The 26714-nt window shown below is 39.2% G+C and overlaps 1 protein-coding gene across 1 annotated transcript in view; it reads right to left on the bottom strand.

Annotated features, from left to right (window-relative positions):
* The window catches only part of PAX4 (paired box 4), a 93519-nt gene that overhangs the window by 57869 nt on the left and 8936 nt on the right, over positions 1-26714 (bottom strand). Inside the window, exon 2 of the mRNA XM_089677002.1 lies at positions 2707-2837. Coding sequence (XP_089533128.1) covers positions 2707-2837 — 131 coding nt within the window. The remainder of the gene's footprint in view (positions 1-2706; positions 2838-26714) is intronic.

Raw genomic sequence — 26714 nt, 5'->3', positions numbered from 1 at the left:
TCGTTGTTTTAAAACAAGCATTGGTCAAATTAGAAAAAGGTGCCTTTTTTCGTACTATTTAACTTTTGTCTATAGAAACATAGAAAAAAATAGTTTTTTTCAGTATTGCCTAGAGAAAACCCTGTGTGTATAAAATAAGCTGCCTATATTCCTTACTTTGTTATAATAAATAATGACAAGATTATATTCGAATCAAAAGACCCTTAATGTAAAATTAAATACTGGTGCATAAGTGGTATACATGTATGTGAACTGAAGTGGTTAAAAGATAAGTTCACTTTTCCACAAAAAATAATAAATGCACAAATTGTTGCAGAAAAAAATGTGCATTTATTGTTTTTTTCCTGCAGGAGCCTGGAAAACATTACACCCATGGTCAATGGATCAAGGGTGCAATTTCAGACTTAAGCAGACAAGCCCTGCAGCTTTCAGTTCGTACCTCCATATGGACTGTCTGATTGAAGGCTGCAGGGCCTTCCCTCATCCATCAGCTGCGGTGGCTGACAGTAGTTGTAGTTCATTCATTCACAGGAAATGAATAAAGTGGCCATGTGGGTGGATCCCCCTATGACTACGCTCTTTTTAAACTGTGAAAGTGGGTGCGGAGAGAAGATCCCTGCTGGCTGTCACACTGGGGGGTCGGGAGAACTGGCTGCTGGAGCTGGAACATGTTACATGGTTCACCCCAAATATGGGTGGAACATGTAACATGTTCCCAAGGTGAACTTATCCTTTAATGTTAATAGTTGGTATAGATACAGGGGTTAGACAAAAAAAAATGGAAACGCTACATGATTTGTAGGTGTGAAAGTGACAACATGTTTCACGTTGAAAGAGAACGTGATGTAACATTCTTTTGCTTCTGCTGTGTGATGAGACACCTAGCTAACAAGTGTGAAGCTTCACTTTCGTCATTCACTGAGTGAGCTGCTAGTAATACATAGTCATGTCAGAACTTACTTGAAGACTGAGATTGAGCTCTGCAGTCACTTTTGCAGCCATTGTTTTCTTAATCCAGGTCACAATCCTGCGCAATGTCCTTTAGTCTCTTCTGTCAGTTGACATGTTTATCAGACAACATTTTCCCAGAAACTGTATATGCTGTCATACCCTTTGATACTGTACCGCATGACACAGCAAATAAATCGGTAACTTCAGTCACAGAGGCACCAGCTAAGTGGGCACCAACAATCTGTCCTCTTTGAAGCCCAGTAAGCTCTGACATGACTCCGTATTACTAGCAGTGCACACAGTGAATGATGAAAGTGAGCCTTCCCACTTCACACAGCAGAAGCATACGAATGTTACATCACTTCCGCTTCCAACATGGAACATATTGTCACTTTCACACCTGCAAAACATGTAGTTTTTCCATTTTTTGTCCGACCCCTTTATATTACTGCTATAAAAGAGCCTCTGTTGCTATATGTTTTAGTTAACCACTTCCCCGCCACCCTATAGCGGACATACTGCTACAGGGCAGCAGGGGTGCGCAAAATCATGTATATATGTGATTTTGCATTTCCGGGTAGGGGGCGCGTGTGAGCCGCCATTCGCGGCCGCGGCTGTCAATCACTGGGTCCCGCCCGGTAATTACCTGCTGGCACCCAGTGATTGACGAACATCTTCGACGGAGAGGAAGACTGTCTTGTTTACTAACAGTCTTCCTCCCTGTCGGCTCGGGCACACTGCTCTGGATGACTGTGCACAGTCCCGCCATCGCCGCCATTACTAGTAGAAAAAAAAAAAACAGTATCTATACTGCCATTTGTAAGCGCTTTAACTCACGTAAACCAATTAATTTACATGTATTGGGTTTTTTTTTAGCAAATACATGCCACAGAATACATTTTGGCATAAATTTATGACAAAATTTGATTTCTAAAATTTTTTACTGGACATGTTCAATAGCAAAAAGTCAAAAATATAGTTTTTTTTCTCAAAATTGTCGGTATTTTTTTTATAGCGCAAAAAATAATAAACGCATAGGTGATCAAATACCACCGAAAGAAAGCTCAATTAGTGGGAAAAAAGTACATAAATTTAATTTGAGTGCAGCGTTGCATGACCGCATAATTGTAAGTTAAAGTAACACAGCGCCGTAATGCAAAAAGTGTCCTGGTCAGGAAGGGGGGGGGGGGGGGGGTAAATCCTCTGGAGGGTAAGTGGTTAAAAAAGTTGATCTAGTAATCACATTGGTGTTTGGCTGCATGGGCACCAGTAAGGGTTAGAATTTACTTCCTCCTTTGACAGGTAACAGCTGTGTTAACATGTTTTAGAAAAAAGTATCAATACCAACAGTTGTAAGCGTGCTTGCATAATTAAAGCATTTTTATTTTGTTCTGGATTGAGTAGAGAAGAGTCCAAACCCCTATAAGTTTATCGTTTGCTGTTGTGTACCATTGAGGAAATTTCACTTTGATTCCAGAACTAGTGTCCCCATTGGAAGACTTCCCCTCTCCTGTTATTTTTTGGACAACCCTAAAATTTTGGCTTCCCCCTCACTTTCTGTTTGAAGTGATGAAGGTCATCAGGACAAAAAAGGTAGTAAATCTTACCAGTATCCACACAGACAGCAAATGGTCTAACACTTCACCACACAATCCAAAACGTTTTTTAAGGCTACACTATAAGTTCTTTTACCTGTTCAGTAGAAAAGTTTAACGGAGTAAACATTAAAGCAAAAACTGGACAAAGGAAATTTACCTGCAGCATCCTGGAAATATCGCAGGCCCGCACTCCATTTGCTGCAAGTTCTATAATCTTCTTCCTCTTACATGTGGGCAATGGGCGTCCATTGACAAATAATCCACCCAGCTGGTTCACACTGCTTGCACCTGGAAACAGAGGAATGTATTTGAGTTTGTCGGCAGACATACAGATTTGCTGCTGGCCCCAGAAGCCTTGGCCTAGGGTGGCATGCATGGTAGGGGTGGTGCTTAGGTGACCAGGGCACTTCACATTTATACCGGTATTTTGTGCATGGGCAAAGCACATGCTTACCTTTACTCCAGAAGAAAGTGATGTACTGTGAGAGTGCTGCTGGGCCAGTTAAAACTCTAAGTGCAAGTAAAAATGTGTGGCAGGTTGCGGGTTATGTGTTGCTAGAGGGAAATGTACTGCAGGAGGCTCTGGAGTTGTGTGTAGCCATATTAAGACACTATGGGTTCCAACCCGCTGTTATTGCCTGAGTTGTTCTCGCCACAGGACATTCCGGCTGTGGATAACCATCTTGCTGCCCTGCGTTCCTCGTGGGGGCAGATCCAGAGGTCTTTGAGGAACTCAGCTCAGCGCCAGAAGCTCCAGGCTGATCGTAGACGGTTGCCCGCTCCTTCATACCAGGTCGGAGATCGGGTGTGGTTGTCCACTCATAACCTTAATCTTGGGTGCCCGCACAGAAACTGGCTCCCCGTTTTGTTGGTCCTTTCCACATCCTCCGCAGGGTGAACCCGGTTGCCTATGCCCTTGCTCTTCCTCCTGGGATGCGTATCTCCAATGTCTTCCACGTATCCCTGTTGAAGCCTCTGGTCTGAAATCGCTTTACTGCCTCTCCGCCTCGGCCTCGTCCTATCCGGGTTGACGGTCATGAGGAGTATGAGGTGAGCCGCATCCTGGACTCTCAGTTGGTCCGCGGTCGGGTGCAGTTCCTGGTCCATTGGCGTGGTTATGGTCCCGAGGAGTGTTCCTGGGTTCCTTCCGCGGATGTTCATGCTCCTGCCCTCCTCTGCGCTTTTAACGCCCGCTTTCCACAGAAGCCTTATGTTGAGCCGTGGAGGGGGAGGGGCCCTTGAGGAGGAGGTACTGTCAAGGTCCTGCCTTTCCTCAGACCTTGTGCTGCTCCATGAGCTGGCATCCATCTTAGGTGTCTGCAAAGCATTGTGGGATCCTTTATGCTTTCAGCCCTCTGCGGCTCCTCCCCCAGGAGGTGGCGGCTTATCACATATAAGTCTGCTGTTTGTGGCTGTCTATTGCATTTGTGTCCTGTCTGTTGCACAACAGCAAGCTCCTGTTTAGCTACTCATTGCTTTCCTGGATACCGACTCGGCTTTGGCTAAGACTCCTCCTGGCTTCTGACCCCGACTCTGGCGACCATTCTTCCTGGCTCCTGATCCCGGCTCTGGTGACGATTCTTCCTGGCTCCTGATCCCGACTCTGGCAATGATTCTTCCTGGCTCTTGACCCCGGATTTGGCTACGATTTCCGCTGTTGGACTTGCATAGACTCTTGTCTTATTTTTATATTAATAAACCTACCTTTAATTGCACCTCCTTGTGTGTCTGGCTCCTCGCTCCCTGACAACTTCTCTTACTATATATTCATTACAGTATATTTCTTCCTTGTTTACCCTGTTGCAATATATTTTTTTAGCTATTACATAACCTATTGTTGTGTCATTCCTGGTGTTTATGCACCTTAAGCCTTTTGGGGTGTTTATATAGATATCTACAGTAAACATTCCCACTCACTCAGGTGTGTCAGTGTGTGTGGAGCTGTTTGCAGAGTCATGGGCACAGGAACAGGGGACACAACGCATCAAGCTACACCTATCTGCAGACATATGCATAGATATTCCTGGTTGTGTCACTACAGTACTGATTGTGTAGCTGCAGACATGTTCCTGGTTGTGTCACTACAGTACTGATTGTGTAGCTGTAGACATGTTCCTAGTTGTGTCACTACAGTACTGATTGTGTAGCTGCAGACATGTTCCTGGTTGTGTCACTACAGTACTGATTATGTAGCTGTAGACATGTTCCTGGTTGTGTTACTACAGTACTGATTGCATATCTGTGTACATGTTCCTGGTTGTGTCAGGGCAGCAGTGATGGTGCTGCTGTGGATAGCTTTTTGCTTATGTCAGTGTGGTGCGGATTGTCTCTTTGTAGACATATCTGGTAGATATTTTTAGATATATTTTTGTAGATATATCTGATTGTATCAATACATTAAGGATTTGTTACTGTCAAAATTTTTTGGTTGTGTCAGTATGAGTACATACTAATTGTCTATCTGCAGGCATATTTCCGGTAATGTCAATACAGTACTGTTTTTCTTTTTTTGAACACTTTAACTTTTTAGTAACAGTTTTTGTGATAGGTTATTTCTTATGTTCTTATTTGTTCTGTTATTTTTCCAATCCTTTTTTTAATACAGCTGACAAATGTTTAGTCCACTAGGTTCAAGACTGTGTCTTCATATATACGATAATAATGCTTACCAGTGCATGTGCCTTCCTGTATGCTTGTGTTGGGGAAACAGCATCCACCTTATGCAGTTGTTGGGGTCCTGGCTTGTTTATATGGAGAAATTATTCCTAGCTAGGTAAATACTGTTTTTTGTGTTACTGTGCAATATAAAATAGACGTTAGCTGCATAACAGCACTTCACTTCCTAAGTAAACACTATGCAGAAGCATTAGGGTTTATTTACTAAAGGCAACTAGGCTATTAATTTTGAAAGGAAAGTTTCACTTAGGTTAGTGGATAAGGTAAAGCTCTGCTGACTTACATTTTCCTATCATGTGCAAGCAAAAATTGTTTTGGGGTTTTTTTTTAACTTGCAATTGATTGGGTATCCTTTGCACAGAGATTTTTTACCGTATTCACTATGCTAAGAAAAATTTCACTGGAAAGTGAGAATTTCCTTACAATGTGAACAGGGCATTTGCTTTTAGTAAATAGGTTCTCTCAGGAGAAACTCTGCAATATGCTGTCCAAGAAGTATCATAAGGTTTGGTAATGTGCAGCAGGTTGCAGCTGCTTGATCTGTTCTCAAACCATAGAGAACTAGAAATAATCTTTCCAAATTTCTGAAGGAAAAAGTTACAGTCAAATAGAACTTAAGAACAAGCCCCACATCTAGTGAATGCAGATGTTGTGCTTTAGACAAAAAAAGGAAGCAGGGAAAACCTCTTATTTAAAGTAGACGGTAGATGTTGCCTTTTAAATATATTTTCCTCTTTGGAAAACACCTGTAGCTCTGTCATTTATTTGACTGAAATTATAACCACTAGATATAACGTCTTCAAATTAGGATTCCACACTGAGTCTAATTCATTGGGAAAGGTCTTGAGAGACCTTCCAAGACTACACGTAAATCCTATTTAGGAAGGATGACTATCTTTGTGGTCTGATATTGACAGACGTTTGAATGACTAGATTATTAAGCACCTGATTGACATTCATCAGTGTTGAAAAGTATATTAATTTGGACCATACCTTATGATAAGTTCTTAGGAACTTCTTAGGACTTATAAACGCCACCTGTCAACTTTCATACCATCAGTTGTAATCTCTCAGGAGATGGAGGGAGGTGTTGGCTTCGAGATAGCAGGCCTGGCAAGGCTGGCAGAGGGACTGGTGGCTCTAAACAATTGGTAATGTGTTATCACTGCTATTACTATCACTGGATGGTTTCTGAGTGTGTTTAAGAGTCTTAACATCAAAAGTATATATCAAAACCTCATTATGTTTACATTTTCTGCTATAGAGCATTCCTATTGAGTTTTCTGTAGGAAGATTGGAAGTCCAAGAGTTATTAATTTTAGTTCCTGGGCTTAAGCTGGCCATAGATGGATCTTTTTTTACACTCTCAGTACAGAAACCTCTGTCGTTCATGGACATGTGGTGTGCGGGCATTAAAGCTTTAATTGTATTACATGCAATGTATTGGACTGTAAACTTGAAGCAATGAGTATGCATATTATTTTTATATTTTGGTGCTGACTTGAAGTAATCAATTCATTTAGCGTATTCTGAGTTTTTTTATCCTCTATATCTTAACTAAGGATAAAAAACCCAGTCCAGAAATAAAAAGTTGATAGTTTACTTTATTTTCTAGCGCTGACATTTCTGTAACTGATTGCCTTGTAAGCATATAAAACTTGTAGACATGACATTATAAGAACGCTTTATTTCTCAGTTATAAATTTCTGTAACCCTATCATTGTGTAAAAATATATAAATTGTTGATGTACTGAAGCATTTCAAGGATATGTCTTTTGACCTGGAGATAAAAGCACACAAATCAACGTATAGAAATTGCATTTTTGACAAATTTCACAACCTTTGGGCAGCATAAGCTTTTTTTCAGCAATCACTGATATTTTGAACCAGGGCTCAAAAAAGTACCATTTAAGTAAACAAGCACAAAGTATATAACCTACAAATTATGCGTTCAAGCTATTCTTAAAGGACCAAGATTCTGAACTAGTCCACTATACTGATGTCTGCTACAAATTCTTCCCTAATCTCAAATGATATCTAATATTCTTTGCTCCTTTTGGTAAAACTCCATCAAAAATATCACTGGTTTACTATTCTCCTAAATAGAAAGAATAACTTCTGCAGGAGTGTTTGGGGTTGATTTACTAATAGGCTGTTTACTTTGCAAGGAAAGTTACACATTGAAGGGGAATTTTCTCTAGAACTTAAGGAATAGGGTAAAGCTCTGCTGATTTCCATTAACCAATCATGTGCCATCAAAGCTGTTTTTTTTTTTAATTTTCCTTGCACATGATTGTGCACTCTTGCTAAATTAAAGTTTACCATATTCCCAAAGCTCTGGTTCAAATTTCCTTGTAAAGTGCAACTTTCCTTGCAAAGTGAAGAGCCTATTTGCTTTTAGTAAATCAAACCCCTTGTATATAAGAACAGAATTGTTTGCTTTTACCTTTACCAGGTATCATTATTGTTTATGTATAAATGTAGCTGATGCAGAGCACTGCTATTTATGAGCAATAATATTTAAAACTATATCCTTTCCAAAACTAAATTTTCTCACAAGCATCCTAAAGTAAGCAGAAAAAAAGAAACTGAAAGTGGAAAAAACTATTTTAGTTGCCTTTTTGTGCACCAAAGTTCTATCTTACTACTTTAGGCATGTGCCCACAAGTGTCTTTTGGTAAAAGTGGCCCTGTGAACATTTATAAAACAATTTTGAGGATGAAATAAATATATCAAAAATTGTGTATATATATATATATATATATATATATATATATGAAATGTATTATTGCTTTCTAAAGACACTGGAAAACATTTGGGCATGCAGGCAAAATCTACCAGTTGTTGATGTCTCTGCAACCTGAATAAACATTTGAGTTGTCCTTTTATTTTGTATACGCTATAGTGAGAGCAGTAGGAAGGAGGAATCAGCCTGGTACCAACATCTTGGGGACCAAAATTGACCTTACAAGGTTTTCTAGCCTGCCTGATCAGTATTTCTCCAACTGCTCTCCACCACATTGTTTCCTCAATCTTAATTCTGCTGCTTTCTTACAGCTGGTACTTCAGAGAAGAAATCTGTTGGATCAATATCTATAGCCAATCTACATCTATAGCCATAATATAACTTTTAAATTAGGCTCAGTATAATACTCAAGTGTATACCCTAAACATTCTGTTAATTCATTGTACTAGTTTTTGTTGGCAGCACTAAGAGCTAATATCCAAATTGAATATATATGAAGGGTTCAACTACTTTGCTCAGACCAAAGCCAAATACAATAGTAGAAGCAAAGGAACACAGCAGCTAAGGAGCTCCATACACTGGAGAACTTGGAATTTATTTCTGTTAGAGTCTATGTGTTTTAATTTTTTTTTACTTGGTAAATGATATTAAGCCCCTTTGGGCGCCTTTGAGTGCATAACAATTGTACACTTGAGGACAAGAGCTTAACATGGATTATGATCTGAACAATAGCCAAGTAACTAATGTTAAACAAATCAATTAGATAATTTGGAAATATTTAACTTACTCCCCACAATGTAGTACACATGCATGTGTCATTGTCTACTACTTGTGTTAGTATGTTGTACCTTGCACGTTTATGCGAGTTTCATGAGTAAAATTTATAGTTAAACATTTATGATTGTACATTATACCAGGAGTATGTTCAACCTGAGCCTCCATAATATGGTAGTAAACGTTGAGGGTCTTCCACGAGATGATAGCATTCCTTTTTGTCCACTTCTACTACATAAAAGTCTGTTCTTTTATTAAGAACGCAACTTTAAACCAGAGAAGTTAAACATTTTTAGATAACAAAGACAGAATATGGTTCTCTGATTTTGTTCAAATGTTTCCTTTATGTTGAGTTGATGATGAAAACACAGTAGAATGGAACATTGCAAAATACAGTATGTGAACATCCGAAATGATCATCATTTAAAGTAATGTTTTGCAAGTCACTAAAGTCATGACAATCATAACAGATATTTCTGTATTCCACCAATGTATAGGCATAAACAATAGTATTAATAACAGATACACAAGCGAAAAATATATTTTGTATAAATTCCTTTCTCTCTATTGTTAAGGACATCTTGAATTTCTGTCCCAGATATTAGAGATAACACCATTTGCACTATGACTTCTTACTACAAAGAATTCTCTAATCACACTTATATACAGGAACAAGAGAACATCACTCAGCGTATAATTGTAAATTGAAATAGTGTCACTATTTTCATCTCAGATGAATTCAGATTGTTATAAGGCTTCAAAGGCACAATGACAAAGATACATTTTAATTTTCAAAAGTAGATGAACACAAAGGAAGAATATAAGAACTGTGATGAAAAGGTATTGCAAGTCATTATTTCTGGGGATAATCAAAATTATTACAGCAGCAGAACCGTATTTACCTTCTGCAATGTCAAAGCGAGCTTAAGTTTTTACATAACACCTTTTTACTAAAGCATATGTACATGTATAATTTATATGAATTATAATGTACTGTAAATGTGCTGATATAATTTCATTTTGAAAATGGTTCCACAGACAATAATACAATAGATATCTTATACCCAATCTATTATTATCACTATTATTAATATCATTTGACTACACAACGTTATAGATATGCAATACTACTTTTTTTAGAATAAAGGTTATTACATTTTCAAACTTAGATACACACACAAGAAGAGAAAGAAAAGGGGTGTATGGGCAAAGTTAGTCACTCCCCTTTGTGGAGATTACAGAAAAACCCATCTAAGGCCAATATAGTACAAGATACAAAATAAAAACAACTATGAGGTCAAGGGTAATAAAGAGGAACATTGGCGAAAGAAGGGTAGGGTGTCCGGTCGACTGTTGGTTTGAAAACATCATTGCTTTTGCAATGAAAGCAATATGCAAATAATGGGCAAGATTAAAGGTGTGAAAGGGTAGAGAAGTCGAATCAAGTGCTATATGTTTAGATGAAGCTTGTGTGCTGGTATCGTAGGTTAGTCATTAATTTCACCATCCTGATAATGTGATTGAGCTCACTGACAACCAACCTGCTTGTTCAAGAATGGGTTAGTTTCCAGTGTCTATGGATCAAGGCCCTACCAGCAGACAGAATAAACCAAAGAAGGCCCTTCTTAGCAGCTGTAACATACTCTGGGATGATCGATAGCAAGGCCACCTCTGGAGTATCTAGCCAGACAGCAACCGTGATATGTGACATGTGAAAATTGACTGCCATAGTAACACACTCCTTTCACCTACTCCCTGGGAGAGTGTGGCTCTCCTTTCCTCCCCCCCCCCCCGCAGTCCCTCTCCTTCTCTCCCCACTTTCTCTTTTCTCACCCCTCTAGTCCTACATTTTCTTCCCTATCCCTTCTCCCTCCATTTTTCTTTCTTCTTCCCTCCCTGGTGCCTCTGCCTATCCATCCCAGGGCATGGTTGCCCTTCTCTGTACTTTCTCCAGTTCCCCAATGTTCTTTTTGTGAATTGGTGCCCAAAACTGAACTACATATTCCAGATGAGGTGTTACTAAATATATTGATTTAATCTTGAAAGAAAATTACAGTGAAGCTTTCTTAAATTGTGGACTGTCCATAATTTTAGAGGGTGGCTCAGGACTGTCCATAATTTTAGAGGGTGCCTTGACTGAAAAACGGTTGAGAAACACTGTCATAAACAACTATTAATTGTTAAAAATAGTACAGTAACTTCATTCTTATACTTTTGAATATGAACTGCCTTCTTTTAACATCGTTATTGAAACAGGTTATTGAAGCATTGGAATTCTGATTGTGTATAACAATTCTTATTGCAACAATTATCCTAACCATTTTTGTAAAATGTCGCGGAAACTTTGTGGGGGCAATTGCCTTAAAAATTTGAACCTAACAATTATTTAATTTCTGCCACTGTGCTGCAAAACAACAATGTATGCTATACTAGATGAATCTCAAATAATTTTTTTATTGTCAGGCCAGGGCCTATTTGAGAAGCACTGTAAAGACAAGGGGCGGGTATACATTTAGCAGTGTGTTTATAAAAATGTGCATAGCAATGAGCCCATTGAAGGTGCATGTACATTCATTAAGTGAAAAAACAAATTGCTATTAGGAATTTCCAATGATATTTAACATCATCTAGTGGCCAAATATGGTATTTTCTGTTTTAAATCAATGAAAGGCATTTGTCCACCACATGAATTATTCTAGAAACATTCTTTTTAATCTTTTGCACAGAAAAAACGTATATACACTTTTACTGGGCAAATTGCAATGGAAATGTTTTTATAAATATACCCCTAAGCATGTATATGTACCATTACTTTACAGCACTTTTCATGTAGGTCCTGGCCTACAAGTAAAATACTATTAGGGCTCGTTCATGTCAGTTTTTCTGCAATCATCCTGCAAGGGCATAACAAAAATCTATTGCTCTGTTCACACCACTAGTATCATGTACAGATTTTTTTTTTGTGCAGGAACCTGCAACGTGTATAAAACTAATTGAAATATGCATGAAAACTGATGTCTCTGCAAGTGAAATCTGTGTTAGTTTCCATCAGTTTTTCTGCATGTATGGTGTGAACAAGGCCGTATAGATTTATTGAAGCAGAGCTCCAGTCAAAATCTAGAAAAATATAAGTCAGCAGCTACAAAAACTGTAGCGGCTGACTTTTAAAAAACAGACACTCCCCTCTCCCTTGATCCATCGGTGTCCTCACTGCAGCCGGTTTCACCAGCTGTCCTCTCGGGTGTTAACATCTTAAGTGTGGGCACCCGGCTGTGACAGCTTGCGATTTCACAGCTGGGTGCCCACTGCACATGCGCGCGTAGTGCTGTGCCTTGTGAATGGTCCTGTAGTCTTCTGGGAATTGTCATGTGGGAAGAAGGAGGGAGAGAAGACAAATACCACTTCTGATCACCTAGATGATCGCAGTGGAAGTTGGAGCAGGTACCTGTCAAAATCGGGTACCCGTTCCCCAAAAGTGCCAATCCTTAATGGGGAAGCAAGAGACAACGCCTTAAAGTGTTACTAAACCCACAACAGTAAAATCAGTCTGTATATGCAGTAAAGCATGCTTGTTATACTCACTGTGGAGCCTAAGGGGTTAATCCTCTCCATTGTGTAAAAAGGATGTTTGATCCTGTCTTCTCTTATCCTCCCTTTCTTCCAGTGTCTGCCCAGACAGAGGTCAGGGGTTCTACATCCTCCTAGAGAAATCTCCTCCTACAAGCTTTAACATATGCTCGCTGAACACTGATAGAAGTCACAAGCCTGCTCTAACTGCTGATGAGAAAAAGTTTATATTTACTAAAATAATTGCATTTCCATGTTGTGTGTACTGTGGGAGACCAGATATAGTGAATGCAGGGTCCTGGGTTTCGTAACAATTTAAAGTGGAACTTCCCCTTTTTGTGTGGAGCTGAGCTTTAAATGATCTTACTTTGTTCTTTTACAGCACAGTGACAAAAATTAAATAGTGTAAGGAACAATATTAAATCATAAATTGTACAAAGTTTCTTAGACATTTGGCAAAAAATGTTCAAATCAGTTTCACAGTAAGAATTTATCAATAAGATTCTAGATTCTAAATTATTATTCTAAATCATAATTTCAGTGTTTCCATAACAAACTTTTAATGTAGGGGTAATGATAAATATTAATTTAGGACAGTGTAGTTAGCTAGTATTCCTTATCTGATTGTTTAATTTTTTTTATTTTAAAGTAGAACTAAAGACAAAACTTTTTTCTTCCTTTTGGATAGAATACTAGAGGGTTTTAACCCGTCAGTTTGTTTGATTTGGTTTCAGCTTCTGATCCTGTTTGTCTATATTGGCTTTGGCTTCTGATCCTGTTTGTACCCCACTGGACTAACTTTCCTATCAGTCTTATGGCTCTTTGTTTAAGCATTATAGAATGGAATCTACCGTTCTGCTAGTTATGATGTAATCATAATGGATGCCATCTGATCATTAATTCAGGAGTCATCAGTATTTAGCATACCTGTAAACAGGGGGACCTTGACTGGGGTAGATTGATGGTGAATTGTTAGCTTTTGTAACCAGCACCTATAATTACTATATCATCCAAACCCCATGTGTGTGTATTTATTAACAAAATATTTTAAGGCTTAAAATAAATCTGCATAGCTCACATACCAGTGGCTTTGGCAAAGTGTGGATTTTAACCTCTTCCTTACGGATGGCAAATTGTTGCAATCAGACTGTATGGTTTAGTAAATATTATTTTTTAGACCTTTGTTTTTTACTGTTTTCTTATTTTATGTGTCCTTGATTAAAAATAGATTAATTGAAATTATAAGGTACCTCTGTGTTTCTGTCATAGCATAAACACTATTTTTATAGCCTCTCTGCTTGCCCTCGGCTGTCACACTAGCAAGATATTTTCTGACAGGCTTCAGGCAATAAGCAGCTCCATTTAAAACACAGCGTGGTGTGGATCACATGACAAGGGAACATTAACTGCTATAAATTTATTGATAGCCCTGTTAGTCAGAAATAAATGTGGAAGCACTGCAGACATTTGGTGCTAATGCTGCAATTTAAAATAGTTTCTAAACTACAAATCCTCCCCAATAAATGTGTGTGCTCAAATCAGTGTTATCCAGATGCCATGCAATTGATTTTATTGCAGCTGTTGCTCAGCGGGAATGCTGATAAAAGAGATAATATGCAATTTTTGTATGAAGCATTATCAGCAATTCTCAGATGAAATATGACCATGAAAATGGCACATCAGTTTATTAAAAAATATGTCAGGCTACGGATAGGAGACTACCTCCGTGGTGCCCTGAGTTTAACCTCCTCAGTACCTTACAGAGAAACTACAGATGCCCCAAATTTTTAGATATAATCAAATTGCCTCTTTTATCCACTCAAAAATTGTTTTATTGGCTGGACCGCCCATTCTTACCAATTTTGAACTTTCCTGTCAGCATACAAATCTCTCCAGAGGCCTATTTCTGTAGTGTACGTTCTTCTTGCTGATCCAAACTTAAACTATCCTATATGGATCAATGGGAACGGGACCTGAATGCTAGTTATGATCTATCTGATTGGCAAGACATAGTCCTGGCATCAATACTGCCTTAATTGAAGCAAACTATAAAACACTATTGCGATGGTACCTGGTTCCAACTCAGAAGGCAAAGATGCATCCTTCTGCCTCACCAATGTGTTTTCAGCGTGCGGCCAGATGGGTTCTATGTTCCACGTTTGGTGGCAATATAGTTACTAGATTTTGGATCCGCATGTTTAATCTTCTCTAAATGGTGACTGGGGTTAATGTTCGTAGGGCCCCGGAGACGGCCCTCTTCCATAAATTTCCACTTACAGTACAAAAATAAGCCCTTAAATTGCTTACTTATATGCTGTTAGCAGCGAGAATCACTATTGCTAAATATTGGAAGAGATCAATTATTCCGCTTTAATATGTTAAGAACAAATTAAATTGGATCATGATTAACAACAGACTCACCTGTGTTCTACACAATAATGCTAACAAATTTGATAAAATGTGGGATCCGTGGATTTGATACATCTCTGCCCGACTAAAACTCACTAATGATCTGCTAACTACTAAAACCAAAGGCCACTACTCCGTACTCTTACTACTTGACCTCTCTGCGGCTTTTGATACTGTTGACCTTCCCCTCCTCAAAAAAAAACTCCACTCTCTTGGCCTCCGAGACTCTGCTCTCTCCTGGTTCTCCTCCTACCTATCACAGCGCTCCTTCAGCATTACCTATAACTCTGGCTTCTCCTCTCCACTCCCTCTTTCTGTAGGGGTCCCTCAAGGTTCTGTCCTTGGACCCCTACTCTTCTCCATCTACACCTCCTCCCTTGGTCACTTGATAAACTCCCATGGCTTTAAGTACCAACTCTATGCTGATGACACACAAATCTATCTTTCTACCCCTCACCTCACCCCTTCAGTCTCCTCTCGCATTACTAACCTACTAAGTGACATATCGGCATGGATGTCACTCCACTTCCTCAAACTCAATCTTTCCAAAACTGAGGTCTTAGTATTTCCTCCAGCCCGTGCCCCCCTCCCCTGACTTCGTCATCAAGATCAATAACACAATCATCATTCCCTCCCCTCATGCCAGGGTACTAGGTGTAATCCTAGACTCCCATCTGTCCTTTCAGCCCCAAATCAGATCACTGCCCAAATCTTGTAGACTTCACCTCCACAACATCTCCAAGATACGCCCGATCTTAACCACTGAAACCACTAAGCAACTTATTTACTCCCCGTTATCTCTCATCTTGACTATTGTAACTCCCTTCTCATTGACCTACCTCATCAGAGGCTATCCCCTCTTCAGTCTATCATGAATGTTGCTGCCAGACTCATCCACCTTACTAACCGTTCTGTATCTGCCACCCCTCTCTGCCAGTCTCTCCACTGGCTTCCCATTGCCCAATGGATAAAATTCAAAACATTCACAATAACATATAAAGCCATTTATAACTCTGCCCCAAATTACATCACCAATCTTGTCTCTAAATATCACCCAAACCATCCTCTCCGCTCCTTGCACGACCTCCTGCTCTCTAGCTCCCTTGTCTCCTCCTCCCATGCTCATCTCCAGGACTTCTCCAGAGCTTCCCCCATCCTCTGGAAATCTCTACCCCAATTTATCAGACTATCGCCTACTCTGCTCACTTTTAGGTGATCTTTGAAAATCTCTTCAGGGAAGCATATCCTGCCCTCAGCTAATAATGGACTCTTCTACTCTTCCAACCAGTCCATCCCCCACAGTTATTACCTTTTGTACCACTAGCCCCTCCCTCCTAGATTGTAAGCTCCAAGGAGCAGGGCCCTCCAAACCCTCTTATATTGAACTGTATTGTTGCTGTATTGTCTCCCGTTATATTGTAAAGCACTGAGCAAAATGTTGGCGCTATATAAATCCTGTATAATAATAATCTCTGTGCCTTAGTACTTCCCGATTTGGCCCTCTTCTCCTCTCGTTTCTGTTACCCTCTTTTTCTCACTTTCTACTGTCTTTTATCTTTTTGTTTTCTGGTGCTAGATGAGTTCATTTTTTATTTGTTCTACAATATTTGTTGTGTTTTCTATGATGCTTGTTCTGTGTGATCCATGTGTTTCCTACTACTGCTTCCCCCATACATGGTGGACTTAATGCTGGGAATTTTATATTTGAGCTATCCAATTATTATTGCACAGATTTTCTGGTTCCCTAAGGTGTGTCTGTTGTTTATTCAACCAGCTGTTTTTGGTGATGTTTGACACCTTCTTTTATAACACAACACTTGTCTATTTCATTATTTGTAATTTGAAAAATTTCAATAAAAATATTGGAAAATATGTCAGAATTAACTTGCAATTGTAATATGACCTTTAACTTACTACTTAAAGTATTTCTAAAAGTACACAGGCTTTTTTTACCTTACTGCATTCTATGCAGTAAGGTAAAAAAAAACCTTCTGCATGCAGCCCCACCTGCAGCCCCCCCTAAATACATACCTGAGCCCAATCTCAATCTCATACCTGAGTCTCTCTCGGCTCTCTTGCTCCGCATTGGGTCAGATACAGCAACAGGAGCACTCCCGCTGCTGTCAATAAGAGCTAATGACAAGAAGCACAGGGGGGGCGGAACTGAGCCGAGCCTTGTTCTATGTGACTTATTGACACAAAGAGCAGAGCTCAGGAGCGAGCACACATGGGTGCCCCCATAGCAAGCGGCTTGTTCTGGGGGCATTCTGTTGGGAGGAGTGGCCAGGAGCACCAACGGAAGACCTGAGAAGAGGAGGAGTGGGGCTGATCAATGCAAAACCACTGCACAGAGCCAGTAAGTATAACATGTTTGTTATTTTAAAGTGTTACTAAACCCAGGACCCTACATTTACTATATCTGGTCTCCCACAATACACAGAATATGGAAGTGCATTTATTTTAGTAAACATAAACTGCTAAATACCTTTTCTTGTTAGCAGTTAGAGCAGTCTTGTTACTTCTATCAGTGTTCAGTCGAGCTCTGGTTAAAGGTTGTAGGGGGTGTTTTAATTTTGCTGTAGAAGGATGCAGGATCCCTGACCCTCTGCCTGGACAATGCTGATTGGTCCTGTGCTGATCACATGCACTCTCCCAAGGAAAAAAAAAAAACATTACACACCAAACTGATCATGTGCAGAGTGACTCCACAGGATACATCTTATCAGCAGATAAAAGGGGGGCACTGGAAGAAGGGGAGGATCCGAGAAGTGAGGATCAAACAGTGTTTTAACCCCTTAGGCTCCACAGAAGGTAAACACGCATGCTTTACTGCATATAAGGACAGATTTTATTGTTGTGGGTTTAGTAACACTTTAATATAAAATAGCAACCTCTACAATCACTTTATGTTAGGCATTAGTTTACCTTTAAGAATCATTCCTTTGTGTCAATAGAAAAATGAGTGATAAATTCTCGTAATGTTGGCCATACATCTGGCCAATATCTACTACATATAAGCAGATGTGCTTTGGTGATGCCACTGTTACCCTGTTGTTTAGGCAACAACCAATAGGTGTTTAAAGGTAAACACAAACTTATTAATTAGACCTTCAAATAAATGGATATGACATTGTAATTCACAGAAAAAAAATAAGAAGTAATCACTGACAGCACCTCCCAGAGTGTGTCAGGATATATCATTGTTGACATTTAGTGGGAACTATGACCCATCCATATTATAAAATTAGCAAAAATATAAAATGTATTTGGGACTTCTTTAAAGTGTATTTAAACACTAACAACTTCTCTTATATGCTCCCTTTTTGTCTGTTAAATATACAAATGAAAGCATTTTGATACATCTATTTGATAAATTAAAAAAAACACCATTGATCCTGTCAGAAATTCAATGCTTTCGTAATTCCCTGTAGTGAGCTGACATGCTGCACTGAAATATTAAACAATGCTTTTTTGTATCTTTTCCTCAGTTGTTCCTGTGAACTACAGTGCACTTCTCCCTATGTTTTGCAGATGAGGAGTGGTTCTATTATAATTCCTGTCGCAGGGTGATTACACTGCTCCTTCATAGATACAATATTGTAACAGCATTGTCACCCTGGGACAGATATTGTATTACTGGCAGGATCAACAGGAGAAAAAAAAAGAAAAAATACAGAAAAAAAGAACCTAAGGTTTGGTAACTTTGTAAGCTACAATATATTACATTTTTGTTCATGGGTATTTAGTAGATTACCTTTTTACCCACATTGCTCAGCAGTGATTGTATACCCCTTTAATTCTTTTTTTCACAATAAAGTGGGCTTCCACAATCGCAAGGACTCCTGGACACCCCCAGGAGATATACATTTTAAAGTTTTCCTAATGCGACAGCAGTGACTGGCCATTTCAGCTGTTACCAGGTGCTGGGTCCTTTAATGTGGTTGCTGGTGCACAAAGGAGTGGAGTTTCTAATTATGCCCCAGTCACTGTGGAGGGCACTGTGTCTGTAAAGCCTGGGATACCCTGTTTCTGTGGCCTGCTTATTCACCCTTGGGTCAGTAAGATTGCTCCCAGGATCCAGCCTGCCTCCTGGGTAACCCTCGTTAAATCCATGTGGGCTACCAAACTAACCCTGCTGAGAGAGAGACTCTACCAGTAGGGGCCAAACGCAAGTAACTGCATAAATATCTATTCAAATGTAAGTGCAGCGCTAAAGCATAAGTGACAAATGCAATCATAGAGTGCTTATGTGATTAGAAGTGTTCATACAATAAAATGTTTCAGATCATATAAAATCAAAGAATCATAGAAAACTCTAAAAATCTGGACATAAATAGTGAATAAAAATAGCCCGTGGCACTACAGGTCACAGAAGTGCCAAGTGACACGTGTGTGCTTTTTAGCAATATTAGTGATTATACATAGTCCGTGACATTACAGGTCACAGCAATGCCCGGTGATCGTGGAACTACAAGGTGCAGCAATACCAGCTGGGATGCTCGAGAATGCTCATGATCCAACATGGGAATCCACCACCTTATATGGATGTGCACTCACCAGAAAGCTACTTGTATAATGGTGTTAATGCTGATCCTTATGGGGGGGTCTCAGGAAGCCATAACTAGGGAATAGACTTCTTAGGGTCAGGGCTATGCAAAACCAGCAAAGGATCCTCCTAGGGGGAGAAGCTCACCACAGGAGCCAAAGGTATGGCAATATAGTATAGTATTTATTGTAAATAGTTAAAAGTAATCCAAGTGGATACAGCAAAGAGTTAAATGCATAAAGGCATACCAGGATGGCCGCCGCTCCGAACTCTGGCCGCGACGGCATTACGTCAGCACGGAAGGCTCACCCAACGCGTGTCGTGCGCATGCACGTCTTCAGGGCATGCATATATATCTGAATGAAATGTACTATACAGAGATTCTCCTTTATACTTTGTCGTCTGGGAGTTTGTTATTCTGTACGTTTCTGCCATAGCCACCTTAGTGGTTAACTACTCTTAGGTGGTCCTGTTACAGCAATAGTTGTATTGCCTGTCAGACTTGTTCAATGCTTATTACACAGTATTTGTTGTCTGATCATTTGGCTGATACCTCGACATTACAGGCACACTTAGATACACTTTAAATTCAAAACTAAAATATAAATATGTCTTGGACAGGACACAACTTTCAACAGTAGTATGTATGGGTATCACAAAGTAAGAAAAGTGGCTACGAAGCCTCTTCAAAAAGTGCTGTATAAATTGCCCAGGTAAACTATAACATTCATGTCTTGCAATCAACTATAAATTATGAGATAAACATAATCGAGTTGATTTACTAAATGGCTACAGTCTGTTCACTTTGCAAAGTGTATGTTCTATGGGCTTAGAAAGTAATGTGGAGCTGTGTTCACTTCATTCATCCAATCATGTGCTAGTATATATCCTGTTTTTTCCCCCTGTATTTAACTAGGTATTTCAAATTAACACAAGTTCACCTAATTTGCTAACATTTACATTGCTACGTGAACATCCTCTACTTCTTTACAAAATATGTTATTCTGTTGTTCCTCTCTAGAAGAAGGATTGTAAAAACCACAAAATATCATGATATGGTAGAAATAAAATAAGAATATTTAAAACACATTAAAGTGGTTGTAAACCCTTATGTATACCAAGTGATGTGACTGGCCTCAGGTGATAAACAGAAATGTAACAAATCCTACATAGGTTATACCTGCAGCCCTTTCTTCTCTACAGCTGTTCAAAGCCCAGAATTTACATAGCTTGTCTGAGCTTTTAGAATTCAGGGGTGAAGAGCAGAAGTTGCACTCTGCATACCCCAGTGAGGAGATCTGATTGGAGGAAAGGGATACACCACCCCTCACACAGCACACAGGAACCGAGCTGAAGCTGTCAATCACAGTGCTGAAGCTTCCTCCTCTGTCAGCTTTTTTCCTCTTGGTTTCAAGAAAACCTTTTAGAAGTGACTCATTCTGACAGCAGAGGAATGGGGCAGCAGAAAGAAATTACACTTAGTGCTCTGGACTGAGACAAGTAGACACTATAGAGGGATATGCTTTGTTCATATTTCATGTGAGAGGTTTATGCTTGAACTAAAATTTGCTGTAACAACAGCAGCTTTCTGCCTCTGCATTTAACATTTTTATACTTTCAGTAAGAAAGTATACCAAAGTATCAAAGTGTATTGGATCAACACTGGTATTTATTATTTCTTCTCCTTTCTTACTTTTCATTTTTCAGTTATCAATATATAGTGAATTATGCAACCAGCAATCCTCTGTAACAGAGAATATTATTTTACAACATTTATTGTCACCCAACTCAGAAGTTTTCTTTTTTTTTTCTGGTCATGCTGTGTAAGTAATATAAAGAATGAGTTATCTACCCAAATTGACATCACTGGTTATAATATTTTTTCCTATTCCTTAGCATCTAGAAACATGTGCCTGTAGAACAGCTAGCTATGCCTTTGGATTTAGTTTTGCAGAGCTGGGGTAGTGGGTTTAATACCCACTGGAGATGCTATCTCTGTAAAACTCTACATTCCTCAGTACAATCAGTTCTGGTATTGGGTCCCTGGTGAAGGACATTTGGACAAAGAGCTTTCTGTGTCAGGAAGAAATGTGAATTTTACTCTTGGCACCCATGCCGTCCCACTTTCTACTTACAGTGAAGGAAATAAGTATTTGATCCCCTGTTGATTTTGAATGTTTGCCCACTCACAAAGAACTGATCAGTCTAAAAATTGAATGGTAGGTGTATTGTAACACTGAGAGACAGAATAGCAACAAAAAAATTCAAAAGAAATTAATGCCTAACAAATTATGCACTGATTTGCATGTTCATGAGGGAAATAAGTATTTGATCCCCTATCATTCAGCAGGATTTCTGGCTACCTGGTGTCTTCCATACAGGTAACAAGCTGAATTTAGAAGTAGTCTCTTAAAGGGAGCGCTGCTAATCTCATTTTGTAACCTGTATAAATGACACCTGTCCACAGGAGCAATCAAACAATCAACAAGAGCTGTCCAGGAATGTCAGGAACAAGATTGTAGACCTACACAAGGCTGGACTGGGCTACCAAACTATCGCCAAGCAGCTTGGTGAGAAGGTGACAACAGTTGGTGCAATCATTCGCAAATGGACGAAACACAAAACAACTGTCAGTCTCCCTAGGTCTGGTGCACCATGCAAGATCTCACCTCGTGGAGTGTCAATGATCATGAGAACAGTGAGGAATCATCCCAGAACTACACGTGATGATCTTGTCAATGATCTCCAGGCAGCTGGGATCACAGTCCCCAAGAAAACAATTGGTAACACACTATGCCGATAAGGATTGAAATCCTGCAGTGCCCGCAAGGTCCCTCTACTCAAGAAAGCACATGTCCAGGCCCATCTGAAGTTTGCCACTGAACATCTGAATGATGCAGAGGACTGGTTGAAAGTGTTGTGGCCAGATGAGACCAAAATCAAGCTCTTTGGCATCAACTCAACTCACAGTTTTTGGAGGAGGAGGAATGCTGTCTATGACCCCAAGAACACCATCCCAACTGTCAAACATGGTGATAGAAACATTCTGCTTTGGGGGTGTTTTTCTGCTAAGGGAACAGAACAACTGCACCGCATCAAAGGGACGATGGACGGGGCAATGCACCGTCAAATCTTGGGTGTGAACCTTCTTCCCTCAGCCAGGGCATTGAAAATGGGTCGTGGATGGGTTTTCCAGCATGACAATGACCCAAAACACATGGCCAAGGCAACAAAGGAGTGGCTCAAGTAGAAGCACATTAAGGTCCTGGAGTGGCCTAGCCAGTCTCCAGACCTTAATCCGCTTGAAAATCTGTGGAGGGAGCTAAAATTTTGAGTCGCCAAACGTCAGCCACCAAACCTTAATGACTTGGAGAGGATCTGCCAAGAGGAGTGGGCCAAAATCCCTCCTGAGATGTGTGCAAACCTGGTGGCCAACTACAGGAAATGTCTGAACTCTGTGATTGCTACAAGGGATTTACCACCAAATACTAAGTCGTGTTTTGTAAAGGGGATCAAAAACGTATTTCCCTCATGAACATGCAAATCAGTGCGTAATTTGTTAGACATGCATTTATTTAGCATTTTTTGATGCTATTCTGTCTCTCAGTGTTACAATACACCTACCATTCGATTTTTAGACTGATCATTTCTATGTGAGTGGGCAAACATTCAAAATCAGCAAATACTTATTTCCTTTACTGTATCTTTAGTACTTATTATTTCTTATCGTCTCCCTCCTGCTAGCCTTATGAATTAGTGTACCCCTTAAAATGAATCCTTACCCTGTTTCTGCCTAACTCCTAACTCAACACTGAAGTTTAACACTTACCCAAATCCTTTCCCATATCTGATCGCTCATTTACTTTTTATCCCAACCCGTAAGTGTATCCTCCTCCTGACCCCAGGCCTGTTATCTAATCCTTAGCCTAATGAATATGGAATACTGAGGAATTACTTACCTGATATGGCATAAGTATTAGCAACCAAATATAATATTCCATTATTGAGAAAAACCCCCACCTATAACAATTCTCCATCCTCCATCTGGTATTTTCTCCCTGTGTTTGTGTGGTTTCTTTTCATATTCCACAATTTTGCTGGTATGTTAATTGGCGTCCTACCTTGATTAAATTCGCAGCATGGTAGCATGTCCAGAAAATCAACTCTATCTATACCCCCCCCCCAAAAAAAACCAAATCATCACAACCAGTTATCGAAAAGGATTGGCATGAGTTAACGATGACTCAGCAGTGCTGAACACACTGTAGGCTCAATTCACAATGCTTTAGCTAATAAATAAAGATCTCTATTTTTGCCATATGGTTTTATCCCTCATCTCATTGCACTGAACAAAACTGTTTCTTTTAAAAAAATTAAGGATTGCTATACCAATGTGTTAGCTTTGTGAATTAAGTCTAATTTTTATGTGCTTAATCTACAACAGTTCATTTAGTTAGGCAGTTCAAGAAGCAGGAGGTGCTGGCAAGTGAACATAAACCCATAGCAACCAGAGTTCAAATTGCATTCAAATTAGTTAGATATTAATTCGGTTCCATTGAGTTAGTGCATTGGGGTTTTTTTTTTAGCAGTCTTTTGATATATAAGGCATTATTCACAAAGCTTTAACACAAAAATACAATATTTTTTTTTACAACCATTTGACTGACATTTTTAAAGTTTCAATATACGCAGCTGAAAAGAGCTATCACTTTTTGTTAAAATCCTTATTCTGGTGTGTTGGCAGTGTGAATTGAGCTGATATGCCACTCGTTTTTGAGCGGTGAAACAAAACTGTTATTTATAACTGAGGTTTACTGATTTTTTTTTTCTCTAAATCAGCACCAGGGACAGTACTTACAATGAATAAAAAGTATCCCTTTTGTTGGTGGCTGCTATGTTCATTGAAATCTTCTTTGCACCCCCCAGATACCCCAACAACTGTGATCTTCCTGAGCTGCGAGAGTTAATACAAGCCACTGTCACAGGCACTCATCAAAAGTGCCAATTTTGCCTATCCTTTCTAACCCCCTCCTCCATTCATAAAATCTGTACTATCACTTCTCACAATGAAAAGCGCTCTATGAATGGAGGATGGGCAGATGAATAACAGTTCTGCACTTTTCACTGTAGACAGCAATAGTACAGATTTTATGAACGAAGCAGGGGACAGAAAGGGCAAGCATAGTTGTCACTTTTCAAGAGTGCCTGTGACAAGTCCAACGGCATGTATTAACCCCCATAGCACTGGAAGATTGCATGGGTAGACGGGGAGTGGGGGGATGATGGAAAGAGGAATGAAGATTTAACAGAGGAGCAACTAGCACAAGGAACACATTCCACTCATTGTCAGTAGTGGTGCTGATGTTAAAATAGTAGTAAAATTTACTAAAATAAGTAAATAAATAATAATAAAATAAATTAAACCATTGTAACTAATACATCATTTGTATATTTTACATTAAAACTGCTATTTGTATTTTAATGTGTTTCCAATTACCATTATTAATAATCATATTTAAGCGGGTTTTCCTGATTTAAATGAATGACCAATGACAGAACACAGTAACTGGCAAAAAAATTACTTTTTTTCCCAATAACTAGGTATTATATGACCCTGTCTGTTGACATCACCCCATAACACGTTTCACATTACTATGTATTATGCTTAATAATTTCAAGAGAATTGAGAATTTACATTTTATTACCATAAAATTCACTAACCAAGAAATGTAACTGCATACACTATTCCCATTAATAAAGTAACATTACAGATAAACCCATTAAATTATGGAAAGGTGGTGGAGTAATTGTTTTTATAGTTCAGTAAGTCCAGGATGGGGAGAATCTATGACAGTCTTACAAAATGCAGATTTCACTCACTAATCAAATAAGTTCAAGATTGGATAACAGTATTAGCAAGGCATAGCTTTAGTTCTGGGTGCTCACAAATCAGCTGGTCAACACTTCGCACTAATTGTGTTTCAGATAAAATTTCTTTATATATTAAACAGACTACAAGTTCAAACTTCTACTACAGCTAACTATGATACCAATGTACAATTTGCTTTAATTACCCAAATGATAATCACTCTATTTAAAATTAAAAATAATAAATTTTCATAGATAAAGTGAAAGTGTTTCAATAACTCAAAATAATATAAAACTTACATTTGATCCTTGTGCATTGAAAACATTTACCTTCCATTAAGCAGCTCTCCATTGAAAGATGTGCTCCTCTTGCCTGGGTGCTGCCTTCACACTTCATCCACAGCCTAGTACTGTTGGGAGGAGGTCCTTTGGAGAGACATCTTATAGGAGATGAGCATGACATCATAGCACAGGACCATAGGAGGGGAGGAGCAAAGCATGGATTTGTATTTCAGAATGACCCTTCTGACTGCTGGTGAGGTTTAAAACAATGGACACATACTTAAAAACTATGTGCCACATTTGGTCTGCTAGTCAATTACAGCTGTTATTTTACCAAAAGGCATAAAATTACTGTAGGCAACTTGAGGATGATGTTGCAAAACTACCGATCCAGATGTTGTTGGATTGATGTACAGTCAACTAAAGAGTCAATTTCTTTCAATGTCATGCATATGACAATAGTCTGAAAGTGACTTATAATAGTTCACTTATTCATGAACATTAATTGAAGTACATAACTTATTTAGAGAAACAAGTGGCTACAATAATGTGTTCTTTATGTCTGCATTACAGCTTTACATAAAATCAGACTTATAAAGCATTATAAATGACATTTTTACATATTAGTATCCATTAGGAGAATTGTGCCACATAATAAAAGACCCAACAAAGTAACTGCTACAATAAAACAGAGCTTAGAAAAGAATTGCTAGAACCAGAGGAGTGCACAAGTGAAAGGCAGCAGTAAAGGCAAGAATTTTAAGGATTTCAGCACTACCTGAGTGTGGACAGCACTCTGTAAACACATGGTACACTGCAGTGCAGTCTTTTGGTCCAGCAGTCTTCACAGCAGCCAAGCCAGCTCCAAATATTTTGCTGTCCCATGGCCACATCCATCTTGCTTGCTATGGCTATTTTACCTCTTGATTTTTCCATTGAAATGTTGCTAGCTCATGCTGGTCACGTGGTCCCAGCATCCCTATTCATTGTAGATAGACCTGGATGTTCCAAAGGCCTTGACTACCTTCTCCTATGTGTTTTTTTTTTCTTGTTCAAAACAAACAGCCTGTTGCTAACACACCTGCCATATGGTAAAGTGCTTTTGATTAAATCATAAATCCAGTCCATATTCTGTTTTATTACATTTTTTCCAGTATGAACAAATAGAGGGTTTAAGGTGCCTGGAAGCCCAGTGTGGCTCCTCTGGATGAAAATACAGGGAAAGAACCTTCCACAGATGTCCTACCGTCTGGCCTGCAGATAAAATATGTTGTAAACGTTTCTAACAAAATATTTG

This window comes from Staurois parvus, unplaced genomic scaffold, assembly GCF_062004578.1.
Source record: "Staurois parvus isolate SC_StPar_1 unplaced genomic scaffold, SC_StPar_1.0 ptg000175l, whole genome shotgun sequence".
Classification (NCBI taxonomy): Eukaryota; Metazoa; Chordata; class Amphibia; order Anura; family Ranidae; genus Staurois; species Staurois parvus.
Note: the sequence above shows the minus strand (reverse complement) of the source record. Positions and strands in the feature narration are given on the sequence as shown.